The sequence below is a fragment of the Canis lupus genome, chromosome 17 (assembly GCF_003254725.2).
Source record: "Canis lupus dingo isolate Sandy chromosome 17, ASM325472v2, whole genome shotgun sequence".
Classification (NCBI taxonomy): Eukaryota; Metazoa; Chordata; class Mammalia; order Carnivora; family Canidae; genus Canis; species Canis lupus.
Window position 1 is genome coordinate 50,075,234 of NC_064259.1, and position 15,797 is coordinate 50,091,030.

General features: G+C 43.6%; 1 protein-coding gene across 10 annotated transcripts in view; it reads left to right on the forward strand.

Annotated features, from left to right (window-relative positions):
- Positions 1–11,770: 11,770 nt before the first annotated feature.
- Positions 11,771–15,797, forward strand: part of EXOC6B (exocyst complex component 6B) — a 615,592-nt gene continuing 611,565 nt past the window's right edge. For 4 of the 10 annotated variants that reach the window (XM_049096018.1, XM_049096020.1, XM_049096017.1 and 1 more), the window contains exon 1: positions 11,774–12,025. In XM_049096018.1, coding sequence (XP_048951975.1) covers positions 11,913–12,025 — 113 coding nt within the window. In that variant the 5' untranslated portion in view covers positions 11,774–11,912. Of the gene's footprint in view, positions 12,026–12,305; positions 12,435–15,797 lie in introns of those variants that run through there. The other 6 variants (XR_007403261.1, XM_035700723.2, XM_049096021.1 and 3 more) reach the window with 3 other exon arrangements.

Genomic DNA, 15,797 nt, shown 5'->3' on the forward strand with positions numbered 1-15,797 from the left:
ACCTTCTCTTGCTTCTTAGTGTTTGGCAGAATGCATTGATGCCAACAAATGCCCACATCCCTACAGTTGTTTCTCTGTTAGTATCCTTGGAGGGAGAAAGTCTTCTCTGTCAGTCGTTTCAGAAGGAAAACTCAGACTCAGTAGCTTTGGGTTAGGAAATAAACATCGGATAGAAGAGCTGAGAAGAGGGAGATCCCAAGGGGTGAGTCATTGGAGCTCAACAAGTCTGTGACTTCATCTCACCAGGCCCTCCCTGAGAACTCTGGAGAAAGGCTAGCCAGCCACTCCCCTGTAGACCAAGCTCCCTGGGTCTTGATCCCTGGAGAAGAAGCTGTACCAGAGTGCCATGGTGACAGGGGTCATGTGAGAGATGTGGGCCCCCACCTCCATGCCCCGAGGACTCAGTGCTCCACAGGTGGAAAGAGGTTTGGGAGCAGGACCCCTGGGCTTTCCTGCAGGGCCTCTTAATTGCCTTGAAGACAGACATAGCTGAGGTGTGCTGTTTCTGACTTAGCCCTCCACAGAAGGCTGGCTGAGTGAAAGTGTAGGGGGAAAGAAAATACCAGAAGCCACAGAGGAAGAGCAGGGGCTGGGAGAGAGGGGTAACTGCTGTCCTCCAGACAGCAATCAAAACTAAGGAAATAATCAAATAAATGCCAGAATTGGGCCCATGGAAAGGACACAAGGAGCAACCTGAAGGAGCTCCCAAAGCTGGAACAATTTGAGCAATAAAGTAAGTGATTTGTATTGGATTATTACCCAAAACATGAAATAGAAATTTCATTTAACATAGGTAGACATTCCCTCTAGGAGGTGGAACTTAGTTCCCTTCCCACAGATAAGAATGGACTTCACTTAGTGGCTGGATTTCAAAGAACAGACTTTGGAAAGGCAAAAAATAGTAATATTACTGGAGAAACCAGGCAAACACTGCCTTAACCCTGTGATCAAGGTAAATATCACCCGTGATGAGGGATGGGCATCATGGTGCCACCTACCATGATGCAAAGAGAAGCCACTTCACCTCTGTGGTATTCTTTCTAGAAACTCAGAGCCCCAGTCTAGTCCTGAGAAAAGTACCATTCAAAACAAAATTGAGTGGTATCCTATGAAATATCTGGCCTGTGTGGCTCAAGGAACTCACTGAATTTGTGAAAAACAAGGAAAGCCTGAAAAACTGTCACAGTCTGGAGATCCTGGATTGGATCCTGGAGGAGAAAGAGGACATTAATGGAAAAAAACAGTAAAATCTGAATGAAGGCTAGAGTTTATTTAGCAGAAAGGTCCCCATATTTGTTTTTTAATTTTGACAATGTATCATGGGGCGAACTAAATAAAGAGGTAAACTGAGGCAAGCTCAAACTACCAGAAACTAGGTTTATTCAGAAAGAGTGGAGGAATTGCATTTTGGGAAACGGGTTATATCAAGCTGCAAGCAAGTCTTCTGACAGTTTGGGGCAGGCCAATTTTTGTAGGACTACAAAGAGGAAGAAGTCCATCCAGAGTCCAAGAAGTAAGCTCACTGGTTTGGGAATGGGGAGATCTTCTTAGCAGATGTTCATTGGTCAGGAGATAAGTCTCACTCTTTTGTAAATTGGGCATTTATGGGAAAACAGTCTTTCAGCTCTTAAACTGCATCCCTCTGAGAGTGCACGCATGACATTCTTCAGTTCATATTGTCCCTTCCAGTTCCATTTTATTTTATTTTATTTTTTTTTAAAGATTTTATTTATTTATTCATGAGAGAGACAGAGGGGGGGTGGGCAGAGACACAGGCAGAGGGAGAAGCAGGCTCCATGCAGGGAGCCCGATGTGGGACTCGATCCCAGGACTCCAGGATCATGCCCTGGGCTGGAGGCAGGCTCTCAACCACTGAACCACCCAGGCGTCCCCCAGTTCCATTTTAGATTGGCACCCTTTCACACATGTAGTGTAAGCAGGTAACATCAGGGGAGACTGAACTGGCCAAGGGGTATATAGGAACTCTCTGTACTATTTTCACAATTTTTTTTCCAAATCTAAAATTATTCCAAATAACAAGCTTATTAAAAATAATGTACCTGGGAGATTACTGATTCAGTACACAGTGAGCTTTCTCATTTTTCTTACTATGGCTTCGTACTTCATAGTGTGGATTGACTATTCAGGCATACCTCATCTTACTGCACTTCAGTTTCCCTTGCTTCACAAATACTGTTTTTCACAAATTGAAGGTTTGTGGCAACTGTCTGCTGGGCAAATATATCGGCACCATTTTTCCAATAGCATTTGTTCACTTTGTGTGTTTAGGTTACATTTTGGTAATTCTCAGAGTATTTCAAACTGGTTCATTGTTGTCTTTGTTATATGATCTGAAGTCAGTGTTTAAAACTTACTGAAAGCTCAGATGGTGGTTAGCATTTTTGGCAATAAAGGATTTTTAAATTAAGATATAAACATTGTTCAGGGTACCTGGGTGACTTAGTGGTTAAGCATCTGCCTTTGTTCAGGGCATGATCCTGGGGTCCTGGGATTGAGTTCCGTATTGGGCTCCCTGCAGGGAGCCTGCTTCTCCCTCTGCCTATGTTTCTGCCTCTTTCTGTATGTCTCTCATGAATAAATAAAATATTTTAAAAAATATATAAACATTGTTCTTTTTGACAATGCTGTTGCACACCTAATATATTGACTACAGTGTAGTTTAAACGACTTTTATATGGACTGGGAAACAAATGCATTCGACTCCCTTTATTGCAATCCTTGCTTTATTGCAGTATCTCCAAAGAATGCCTGTAATTTATTTAACCATTTCTCTACTGATGGATATTTAGGTTGTTTCCAATCTTTTTGCTATTACAAACGTGGATGATATGTCATTTACACATGTGCGAGAATAAATTTCTAGACGTGCAGTTGTTGGATTAGAAAATATTGACACTTATTTTGATCAGTACTCCCAAGTTGCCTTCCTTAGAGGTTGAACCAATTTGTACTTCCACTAGCAATGTAGGAAATGACTCTTTCTCCACACCTGTTAAATGTGGGTTTTAATCAAACCAGCTATAGACCCAGTATACCCCTCTTTGGGTTTGATTAATTTGCTAGAGAGCTCACAGGACTAAGGAAATCAGTTTACTTATGAGGTCACCAATTTATACAAAGGATATTAAAGGGTGCAAATGAACAGCCAGATAAAGAGATATATCAGGGTTTGTCTGGAAGAGATCTGAACACAGGATCTTTTCTCCCAGTGCAGTTGGGGGGGGGGGCACCACCCTCCTGGCACAGGATGCATTCTGGTTCACCAACCTGGAAGCTCTCCAAACCCCATAGTTCAGGAATTTTTATGGAGCCTCATTATGTAGGTGTGATTGATTAAGCCATTGACCACTGGTAATTGAATTCAGTCTCTAGCCCCTCTTTCCTCCCTTAGAAAATTCCAAGGGTTTTGAGCCAGGAACTATGGGTGAAGACAAAAAATAAATATTTATTATAAATTACGATATCACAGATTTATAATAGTGTGTGGTGGGCAGAATAGTGGCCCCCAAAGAATTCTTTGTTCTAATTCCTAGAAGCAATATGTTACCTTACATGACAAAAGGGACTTTGCAGATGTGATTGAGGATCTTGATTTGGGTGTTTGTCCAGGATGTTCTAGGCAGACCCAATGTGAGGTCACTTGTAAGGGCCTTTCTAAGTGAAGGAGGGATCCAGGGAGGTCTGGGTCAGAGAAGGAGTGGTAATGACAAAAGCAGAGGTCAGAGTGACAGGAGTGGTGACTTTGAAAGGAATGCAATTAGCAGATAGAAGCTGTGAATGGCAAGGAAATGGATTCTCCCCTGGATCCTCCAGAAGGAATCCAGCCCTGCTGACACCTTGTTTTTTTGCCTAGTGAGATCCACTTCAGACTTCTGACCTACAGAACTGTAAGAGAATACATCTGTCATTGTTTCAGGCCACTAAGCTTGTGGGAATTTGTGACAGCAACAATAGGGTACATGGTAGTCGTGGTATAATTTCTATATTTTAGAAAGATGACTCCATCACCTCTCCACCACCTAGCCCTCAAAACACTTGAATCCATCTATACCCTACTTCCTCTAACAATGGAGGAATATCCCAGCCCCCATCAAAAGTCAGTGTTAACTCCCCAAAAGACCATCAATGGGTTAAGCTTAGTTTGTTAGACTCACTGCAATAAGGGAGAGCTCCACTTGCTGGAATCTTAGTGTCTCCAAATACGGACATGGGGGACAGGATGTTTATAGAGTTTTAAAATCATGGCTGGGTGATTTTAAGGTGAGTTTTGCAAGGAGGAGAGCTGGTTAGGACTGAGCAAATGCATAACAGTTTGGAAATGGTGGGCATGAGGTGAAGTCTTCTGTGAGGTGGAGGGCACAGTCTTATCTACCAGGGTCAGGGCTTTCCTGTAACCACTAGCTAAATTACTAAATTAATTACAGTATTGTTTAATGCAAGGGCAGGAAAGTATGCCCAGTCTCAGTATTGAGAAATACAGGAACAGGGACTTAGGCTGGCATCACCTCTCACCAGAAACTCCACTAGTGGTCTGGATCTTATTCCTTCTCTTTACTCAGGGACTTTTTTCTACGATTCTGCCTCTCTCTTTAGCCTTGCCAGTTCTCTTTCTCTGCTGGATCATTCCATCTTGAAAACTAAACTAAACATTTTCCCACAGGCCCCTTTGACATCTGCCCCATTTCTGTTTCTCTTTATAGAAAAACTTCTTGAGAGACTTGTCATGTGGTTATTGTGCTCACTTCTTTACCTTCCACTCCAGCTACTCTCCCTCCTTTGCCCCATGGGTCCCACCACAGGAGCCTTCTTTGGGTTCCTAGAACCCTTCAAACATGTTTTTGCCTCAGGACTTTGCACTCTGTACCGCTTGTCTAGCCTGCTTCCCCCTCACCCAACATCTACACATGGCTGGTTCCTTCTTGTCATCCAGAGCTCAGCTTATATGTCACTTCCTCAGAGACACCTTCTCTGACCATCAATCTAGAAGTTACATGTGCAGACATTGTTATGTCACTGTGCTTTTTAAAAAAAATGTAATCTATTTTTATTGTGGTAAAACATACATAACACAATTTACCATCTTAATAATTTCAAGTGTATAATTCAGTGACATTAAATACATTCACATTGTTGTGTAACCATCATACCACGCATCTCCAGAACTTTTTCATCTTTCTTTTTTTTTCTTTTTCATCTTTCTAAATGTAGACTGTGTATATCAATTAAACAACAGCTCTCATCCCCCTCTGTACCTCCAGCCTCTGCCAACCATTATTTAATTTCTGACTTTATGAATCTGCCTCTTTTAGGTATCTCATAGAAGTGGAATCACACAAAATTTGTCCTTTTGTGTCTAGCTTATTTTAGTTAGCATTCTGTCTTCAAGGTTTAGCCATGTTATATCAAGTGTCAGAATTCTACTTCTTTTTAAGGCTGAACAATATTCACAAATATGTAATATATAATATGCTATATTAATCTCTCTTTTGCCTATTGCAAATAATGTTATGAATATTGGGGTACAAGTATCCCTCTGAGTCCCTAGTTTCAATTCTTTTGGTTATATACCCAAAAGTGAATCACTGGATCATATGATTATTCTGTGCTTAATTTTTTGAGGAACTGCCATACTGGTTTCCACAGTAACTGCACTATTTTATATTCCCAGTAATAGTCATAAGTGTTCCAATTTCTCCACATCCATGCCAGCTTCTTGTTATTTTCTGGGTTTCTTTTGATAATAACCATCTAATGAGTGTGAAGGGTATATTACTCCATTTTAATTCTGTAAATAACTCCCTGTAACTAGCTGGGATTTTTACACACACATACACACACACAATTTTTATTCTCTGCACCTATGCTATAAGTTCTGTAAGAACAGGGATTTTTTTTTTTAGAGGAAGGTGGAGGAGTAATAGAAGGGGGGAGAGAGAGAGAGAGATTGAAAATCTTAAGCAGGCTCCACACCCAGCACACAGCCCTTCATGGGAATTGATCTCACAACCCTGAGATCATGACGTAAGCCAAAACTGAGTGGGATGCTTTATTGACTGAGCCACCTAGGTGCCTCAAAACAGGGATTTTTGTCTCTCTTGTTACCACTATGTCTGTAGCACCTGAGAGTGCTAGCAAGCAACAACAACAGTAATGACAAGAGCCACAACTAATACAATAGCCTGCATTGATCCAGCCCTTATTATGCTGGGCACTGTTTTCTAACAACATAATAATCCTATAAGAGAAGTATTCTTTTTACCATTATCATCCTGATTTTTTTAAAAGATTTTATTTATTCATGAGAGACACAGAGAGAGAAGCAGAGACATAGGCAGAGGGAGAAGCAGGCTCCCTGTGGGGAGCCCGATGCAGAACTCGATCCCAGGACCCCAGGATCATAACATGAGCTGAAGGCAGACGCTCAACCACTGAGCCACCCAGGAGTCCCTATCATCTTGATTTATAGGTAATTGAAGCATGGGAAATTTGCACAAGTTTACACAGTTAGTGGCACTGTAGGTGTTCGAAACTGATTTTGGAATAGAAGAGCAAAGGAGTGAATGATGGGGAAGGAGGATTTTAGGAAACTGAGTTGGCTGACTATTGTAAAAGTCTGAGCACAGGATGTCAAACCTTAGCTTCTGATGGTAGAGGTGGTGCTAGACCACCTGCTAGTGGGGGTGCTAGTGGGGGTTCCAAGCATTGGAAGGCGAATCATTGACAAGACCTCATGGTGTAAATGTGTATTCAGGAGTGTCTCTTCAGTGTACAATACAGTTAGATTGTCTAGGATGGGCACAGGGGTTGTGAGAGGGAGCTTGAGAGACAAAGGAAAAACTAACCCAAAATACCCCTGATTACACCATACACTTTTGGACTTGGCTCTTTTCTTCTTTTCTTTTCTTTTCTTTTCTTTTCTTTTCTTTTCTTTTCTTTTCTTTTCTTTTCTTTCTTTCCTTTCCTTTCCTTTCCTTTCCTTTCCTTTCCTTTCCTTTCCTTTCCTTTCCTTTCCTTTTCTTTTCTTTTCTTTTCTTTTCTTTTCTTTTCTTTTCTTTTCTTTTCTTTTCTTCTGTTCTTTTTTTCTTTTCTTTTCTTTCTTTTTAAAGATTTTATTTATTTATTCATGAGAGACATAGAGAGAGAGGCAGAGATGTAGGCAGAAGGAGAAGCAGTCTCCCTACAGGGAGCCCAATGTGAGACTTGATCCCAGGACCCTGGGATCACGACCTGAGGCAAAGGCAGACGCTCAACCACTGAGCCACTCAGGTGTCCCAATGTAAGGATTTTAAGCTGAGGAATATCTGTCTAATTTGTGTTTTTCAACAGTATCCCTTAGTGCCAGGTATATGAGTAAACAACTATTTGGTTGTCTGATGATTACTTGCCATAATGAATCAAACTAGGGGTTGTTGGATGGAGATGGTTTCCTTTTGGCTAACAAAGACTGACAAGTTAAAAACCCAAAAGTTTAGGGTTGAAGTCCTTAAAGTTTCTAACCACTTTAAAGTGGAGCAGTCGTGAGACAGTCAGGTCCTGGAAAGGTTGACAAGTTGTCCTAATTTCCTCTTGCTTCTCTTCTCCTGTCTCCAGTCTGACAAGATCATTGGTGGAGATATATATTTTTTAATTTCCCGTGTTTCCTGATTCATGTTCATGTGTCAGAGATTCCAGGCGGTGAATGGGTAGAGCTAAGTAATGAGTGAAGCTTACCATTGTCAGGGACAGGCAAGTTAGGGTACAAGACGGGAAGAAAAGGTGCTCACACATGAAATGAGACCTCTGGGCAAAGGAAAGGACCCCTAAAATCACCATTACAGAAGTTGTCTCAGGCAGAGGCATGTGGACGAGCTCTCGGTTCCTTACTAAGCACCATGGAAATATGGGTGATGTCAGAGTGATTGTGGCCTCAAGGTTTTGGCAGAATAGGAGGCTAACATCACCGCCCAGGGGACCCAGTGAGCTCAGGCTCCAGGGAGGACTCCTCACAGCTCCTGAAGAGGCTGGAGAAGCAAACATGACAAAGAGAGCCCTGGAAGTTAAGCTGCTTTCAGGTGCTGTTCATTTTTTTTTTATTTATTTTTTTTATTTATTTATGATAGTTACAGAGAGAGAGAGAGGCAGAGACACAGGCAGAGGGAGAAGCAGGCTCCATGCACCGGGAGCCCGATGTGGGATTTGATCCCGGGTCTCCAGGATCGCGCCCTGGGCCAAAGGCAGGCGCCAAACCGCTGCGCCACCCAGGGATCCCTCAGGTGCTGTTCAATTATCGTTCTTTTCCTTTACCCTTCCACCAGCCAGTGTAGAATCCTTACCTCAGGACCTGTTGGGTCTTACGGGGTGAATTCTCAGCTGCGGCAAGCCCCTGCCCCCAAGGAGCTCTCAGTACAGGTGGAGAGACAGACTTGACTGGTAAAAACAATAAAAGAAAGTGTTTGAGCTTTGAGGTTGGGCCTGGCCAGTCACTTCAGTCTGTCAGTTATTTGTCATCTGACCTTGGGCAAGTTATTAAGTTATTTAACCACACCAGACTTCAGTTTTTCCTCATTAAAATGGAGAAAACAATTTTTGTTTCACAGCAGGATGATTGTGAAGACTGAGGGAAATCCTAACATGTTTCTGTAGCCATTTAATGAACGATAGCGTTATTGCTACTGCTCAAGATCATACCATGTGATGGAAACAAGGTAGAGTTGTGCATTAATACAGTTGACCCTTGAACAGCATGGGTGTGAACTGTGCAGGTTCGCTTCTATGTTGATGTTTTTCAGTAAATTTGTTAGAAAAGTTTTGCGGATTTGTGGCATTTGGAGAAAACTCTCAAAGAAGCCATGTAATGGCTGATTTGCATTTCCCTGAAGGTAATTCTGTGAAGAGGTCTTCAAGGTGATTTAGAAGGGGGCTGAGAAATTATACAATCCATTACAGTAATGTGAACGTAGATGCAGAGAGAGAGAATGATTTTCGTAAGCTCTCCTATTCCACTCTTGGCAGTGGAGGGTGTGGGTGGGACAGCATGGCCGAATGGTCAGGAAATGGGCAATGGAATCAGATGGACCTCAGTTCAAATATCATTTTGATCGTTTGCTAGCTGTGAGACTTGAGGTATTACCTCAGCTTTATAATCTCTCAGCTTTCTCATCTATGAAATGGGATGCATAATATCTACTGCAAAGGATGATTGTAAGAATTTAATGATGTGTGTGAAGTGCTTACTCTGTGTGTTGTGCCTGGTACACAGAAAGTGCTCAGTACATTTTAACTGCCAGTGCTGGAACTGAATTAAAGGTCCCCTGACTCTTAGTTGAGTGCTTGTCTGATCATTCCAAACTGACCTGACATTCTATTTAGAGGGCATACACATTAGGCAGGCTGTCTTGCTGTCTTCACTAGAGCTTTTGTATACCCGTCACTCCAGACACCCTTGTTGGTAATGTATGAGATTTCTGGATTCTGTGAGGGCTCAAAAAAGCTGCTGACAGTAGCGGAAGCTAGTTTAATCACTACTATACATATCTGCTCTACATACCAGTCTGCTTCCTCTAATGGACAAAAAAGTTTTTTGCTGAGTGAGATGTTAAAATGGGTGTCTGAAGGGACCCTCTGTCATATATTTCAAGAGATCTTTAGAAATATGAAAGGCTCTGTACTTTCCCTGCCTCTCCTACATCTGTCTGGGATTGTTTAAGCATGAGTAATTAAATAAAATGAGGACAGCCAGAGATTATCTAGAAACAGACAGGTTTAGCAACTTACTCAGTTCTTGGCAAATACCAGGACTTGTAACTCATTGTTCTCACTATTGGTTTGTTTATTTTTAAAGTGTGTTTTCAGTTAATAACTACTATTTTTATTGAAAAAAGCAATATAGGCACAAGGGAAAGAATTCCAAAAGTGCATACATAATTAAAAATGACCTTTCTCTTACTTTAGGCCCCTTCCTTCCAATCCTGCTCCTGGCTGCCACTACTCTTAACAGTTTCTTGGATATCTTTTTTTTTTTTTAAGACTTATTTATTTATTTAAGAGAGAGAGAGAGAGAGAGAGAGAGCATGAGTGGGAGGGGCAGAGGGAGAGGGAGAGAGAATCTGAAGCAAACTCCATGCTGAGTGCAGAGCCTGACATGGGGCTTGATCCCAGGACCTTGTGATCATGACCTGAGCCAAAACCAAGAGTAGGACACTTAACCAACTGTGCCACCCAGTGCCCCTTGAATATCTTTCAGAAATATTCTATGTCATATTTCATGTATATATAAACATATATTTAAATATTCTTTTCAAAGAAACAAATGAAAACATATTCTGTATACAGTTTCATGCATTGCTTTTTCCCCACTCAACCCTATAATTTGGAGACAGTTTTGTATCTGAATATGGAATGTTTTCTTTTCCTTTTCTTTTCTTTTTAATGATTGCATAATAAATAATCCAAGGGATGTGGCTGGGGCCAAAATGATTTACCTTCAACTTTCAGTTTGGTACTTATATGCCTTTTTCTGTTGATGGCAAACCATTCACCCAGTCATTCTGCTCCAAACCTTGGAGTGATACCCAAGGTCCTCCAACTCAACATCTAGTAAGTCATGCCAATTCTGCTTTTTTCCATTTGTTCATTCTCTTTCATTCTCATTGCTACATCCCTGGTTTAGGCCTTAAAATTCTTAAAGTGTTCAGCCGTTTCCAAATTTTCTATCTCTGTGGACGTCACACATTTGCCTTTCATTCCATTCATCGTATAATGTAAAAACTCAAGCAGTAATCAATAAATATGATTTAAAAATTCTAATCTGGGGAATTTATGAAATGCAAATGCCTGGATCAGAATGTCCAGATGGTGTAGGACCTTTAGTCTGTATTTAAAAAACGCATCCAAGTGCTTCTGATGCAGTCGGTTGTTGGACCGGTGGAACCATTAGAATAAAGCACAAATTTCCTCAGCCTGATATTTCTCTTTAGGGTACCTTTGCAGCTCCATCTTTTACTACTACTTCTCTACATGCCAGCGCATATGAAGTTTTTGTTGGCCTTCGTGAGGATCCTAACACCTTCCAATCACACCTTTTAAACTACCAGGCCCAGTCTTTCTATGAATATCTTCACAGCCAGAAGTGATCCCTGAACTCGATTCTCAGACCTGGCTCACAGCCACATTCTGTCTTACTCCTTAGTTTGGGGATTCTCCAGCTTTCTCTCCTTGGGAGCTTGTAAGATCGCTTTCTGCAGAAACCCAGTTTGCTGTGTCTTATTGTTCGCGTGCACAGAGCCTTGTTCACATCGTGGCAAGGGTCCTCTACAAGGATGTGCAGGATCAGTGCCATTGCCTGACTTGGTCACCGTTGCACATGCGGTGTCGTTAAATGTTCCCGGCTTCTAGTGGGGCTTTCTACGCGCATTTGTGGATTCAAAGAATCAAGAAGCAGGAGCAGGGGGAACATAAAAAATAGTGAAAGGGAATAAAGGGGAAAGGAGAAAAAATGAGTGGGAAATATCAGAGAGGGAGACAGAACACGAGAGACTCCTAACTCTGGGAAACGAACTAGGGGTGGGGGGAGGGGAGGTGGGCACTGAGGGGGGCACTTGACGGGATGAGCACTGGGTGTTATTCTATATGTTGGCAAGTTGAACACCGATACAAATAAATTTATTAAAAAAAAAAAAAAAAAAAAAGAAGCAGGACCGCGTCGGTCACCGCCCAGGGAACTGCAAGTCCCAGCGGGCATTGCGCGGGACGTCGGCGGACGCGGTGACGCAAGGGGGCGTGGCGAGCCCGAGGGAGGGGTCGTCCTGCGGGCAGCCGGAGGCCGGGGAGGCTCTGGAGCCTAGGGCGAGAGAGGAGCGAGGAAGGTGAGCAGAAGCGAAGGAGGGGACGCGCTGCCCGGCGCCCCCCAGTCTATGGAGCGGGGTAAGATGGCGGAGGCGGAGAGCCTGGAGACAGCCGCGGAGCACGAGCGGATCCTGCGCGAGATCGAGAGCACTGACACGGCCTGCATCGGGCCCACCCTCAGGTACCCCGGGGACCCGGGCCACCGATGGGCGGGCACGGGCGGGACAGGGGCCGGGCCCCTTCGGGGTCGTGCGCCCGGCCGGCCGCTCGCGGGGCCAGCGCCGGCCCCGCCCTTCGGGGATCCCCGCGAGCCACCTCCCCCCTCGGCGAGGCGGGTCTCCGTCCACCGCCCGGACGTGGGGTCCCTCCTCAACCGCCGGCGCGCACAGCCCAGTTACTCCGCAGCCTCCTCTTGCCTTCGCCGGGCCGGGGCAGTCTTGGTTCTGCCTCCCAGGCTGGCGCGGAGCTGGGCGACTAGAGCGCGCCCCGCAGAGGGTAGCCCTCAGCGAATCCTGCCCCTGGGGACCTCGCCCTTCTCCGGCTCAGACCCCATCCTGCCCTAGACCAGAGTCCTGCTCTACGGACGAAACGTAAATTCACCCTCGGTCTGATGATCGGAAGTTAAACTCGTGCCTCCTGAAAATCACAGCCACTTCTCAGAAACGAGTTTCTGAAAATCTTAGGCCTGGAAGGAAGGAAGTTCCCCTCAACCCGCGCCCCTCTCCCGGGAGCGGGTACTTGCCGAAGCCCGTTAGGAGGACGACCTCTTCCAAAGGCGCAGCCTCATGTAGTCTCATCGTTGAGAGAAAGTATCACCCCTTCTGCCTGCCCGCCTCATACCATTACTTCCCCCTCCCCCTTATTTATCTATCTATCTATTTTTTTTTTTTTTTTTTTTTTTTTTAATTTTTATTTATTTGTGATAGACACACAGAGAGAGAGAGAGGCAGAGACACAGGCAGAGGGAGAAGCAGGCTCCATGCACCGGGAGCCCGATGTGGGATTCGATCCCGGGTCTCCAGGATCGCGCCCCGGGCCAAAGGCAGGCGCCAAACCGCTGCGCCACCCAGGGATCCCTCTATCTATCTATTTATTTATAGATTTTATATATTTATTCATGAGAGACCCAGAGAGAGAAGGGCAGAGACACAGGCAGAGGGAGAAGCGGGCTCCATCTGGGGAGCCCGGGGCGGGACTCGATCCCAGGACTCCAGGATCACGACCTGAGCCACAGGCAAGAGGCTCAAGCACTGGGCCATCCATGCGCCCCCCCTTCACCCCCATTTAGTTTGTAGATGTCAAAACAAACCTCCACTTTCTTCGACTTCATGCATTTATCAAAAACTTAGGCACCCCTTACTAGGAAATTGCAAGACATTGTGTTAAGCAATTGACAAATGGAACTTAAAAGGCAGAGTAGTCCTATTAGGTGGATGCTATTACTACCCTCAGTTTATAGATGAGGCACAGAGACTTTAAGTGATTTGCTCAAGGTCACAGAGAAAGTGGGGGAGTAGTGAGTCCTACTCAGGCTGTCTGGATCCACGGTCTTAATTTTTTTTTTTTTCATATTCTTTTATTGGAGTTTGGTTTGCCAACATAGAGGATAACACCCAGTGCTCATCCCGCCAAGTGCCCCCCTCAGTGCCCGTCACCCAGTCACCCCAATCCCCGCCCACCTCCCCTTCCACTACCGCTTGCTCCTCATAGTCTTAATTCTTAACCTCTGTTATGTCTCAATTGGTGATTATCATCTCTCTGTACTTCCTGTTAATTACTCACCAAATTCAATTTCAAACCACCTTTCCCTTTCCCCTCACTTTACTGAGGCCCTGAAACTAACTCATCTTCATCTTTCCTGTTGTACATCCTGATCTTCTTCATGCAGTCAGTAGATAGATAATTCTCCTACCTACCTTGGCGGACTGTTCCTCCCTTAAAAACAGTCTTGGCGGACTGTTCCTCCCTTAAAAAAGAAGTTATAAATCACTGCCTTTTTTTTTTTTCTTCCCATAGGGAGAGTTGCCTTATGAAAGAGTGTTTGAAGGAGGAGGAGGCGGAGACTTTACTCCTCATCTCCACTGCACATCTTTCTTCTCTGGGTCACCTTGTTAGCCTACTTCCCTCTGTGCCTTCTCTGTCAAGACCATTCTAAGTAGTTTGCCTTTGTCCCTTATGGCACTGGGATCATGACTATCATATTCCTTTCTTTTTTCATTTTCTTGAGCTCTTAAGGATGAATGTTCCTTCTTTCATTATCTTTATTATTTTTTAAGATTTTAAAAATTTTATTTGAGAGAGGGAGAGCAGGAGTGGGAGGGAAGGGCAGAGGGACAAGCAGGCTCCCCGCTGAGCAGGGAGCCCAGATATGTGGTTGGGTCCCAGGACCCGGAGATCATGACCTGAGTTGAAGGCACACGTTTGATCTGCCTTGAGCCACCCAGGCACCCTTCATTATCTTTACTTTATAAAAACTACAGACTGCTTACTAGTATTCTAAGTGCAGTTCTAATGGTTATTGACATCGGGTTTTTTTTTTTTTTTTTAAAGATTCTATTTATCTATTCATGAGAGAGGCATTTATCTATTCTCACAGAGAGAGGCAGAGATATTAGGCAGAAAGAGAAGCAGGCTCCATGCAGGGAACCTGCCGAGGGACTCGATCCTGAGCCAGAGGCAGATGCTCAACCGCTGAGCCACCCAGGTGTCCCAACATTGGGTTTTTATAGCACAAAATGTTACTGGAGTTACTGAGGATGCTGTTTCAGTATTTTACTAAGAAATTTGGCTACTGAGCTGCAGTTCGCAGCCAAGCAAAGTTCTCACTGGAGTAGTTGGGATTACCAGAGTTTTTAGGAAGGGTTCTTTATCAGAATACCCTCAATATTGTCTTGAGTTGGTTGTGGTTTTCAATTGCTGTCAGTCTTGGTTTATATTAATTTAGTGTTATCAGTGTAGTTTGTTGTGATTTATTATGTTACCCCTCCACTGAATCATAATGCATATCTTCAACTGAATTTTGGCCTATAATTTTCTAGTGTCTTGACTTAATATGCTTTATGATTAAAATATGTTACCCATCCTCCCTAAAATTTGCTTCATTGTTGTTACCAAGTTCTTTTTACCCTAGAAAGTGGGTTTTGTTGGGGTAGGTGGATTAAGGGATCTTTTGCCCTAAGGGGACATGGTAAAAAAAAAAAAGGACATTTGAGAACTACTGCGGTATTCTACCAGTTTTAGTTGCTTTTCCTGACTCCCTGGATGATTATTAGGGGCTCTTCATTTTTGGCCTCATCCTGTCTTGGGCAGGTAACTCCAAATCCCCAAGATTCAATCAGTTGAACATCATATAATGCAAGTACTAGTATCCACTGTTTTTTGTCCCTGGTCTTGATGATTTCTACCCATATTCATCGGGCAGGATTCCTTATCTCACTCAGAGGCAGCAGCATGCACAAACTTGATGTTTCTGAGTCCATGCCTTACCCTGGATGCCCCTTCAGCATTATTATCTCCTCTGTTCTTCCATCACAGTGATTACATAGGTTTGATTAGGGCAGTAGCCTGTCTTCCCCTCAACTGTAAATCTCAAATTCCTCTACCCTTTTTCATACTCCTCTGAATGCCTTCTATCTTTTGACATAGCATTTCTAAAGCACCGGATTCTTAGCTGTTCCTGAGCTAGGTTTTGTAACTGAAGGGGAACTAAGGAAGAGAATCACAGTAAGTTGTATTAAATATAAGATTAGCGTACCTATCCCCACAATTCCTGCTCTTCACAAAAATCCACATAGTTACATTGCCTAATCAGACTCTTTCCTTTGCCATCCATTGCTTGTGAATCATTGCTTGCTTTCTTTTCCTTTGGTGTTACGAAATTATTCTTCCAGTCTTACGCCTTTTTGTTTGAGGAGCCACAAAAATGGCTTGATTTTCTCATTGTATAACTATCC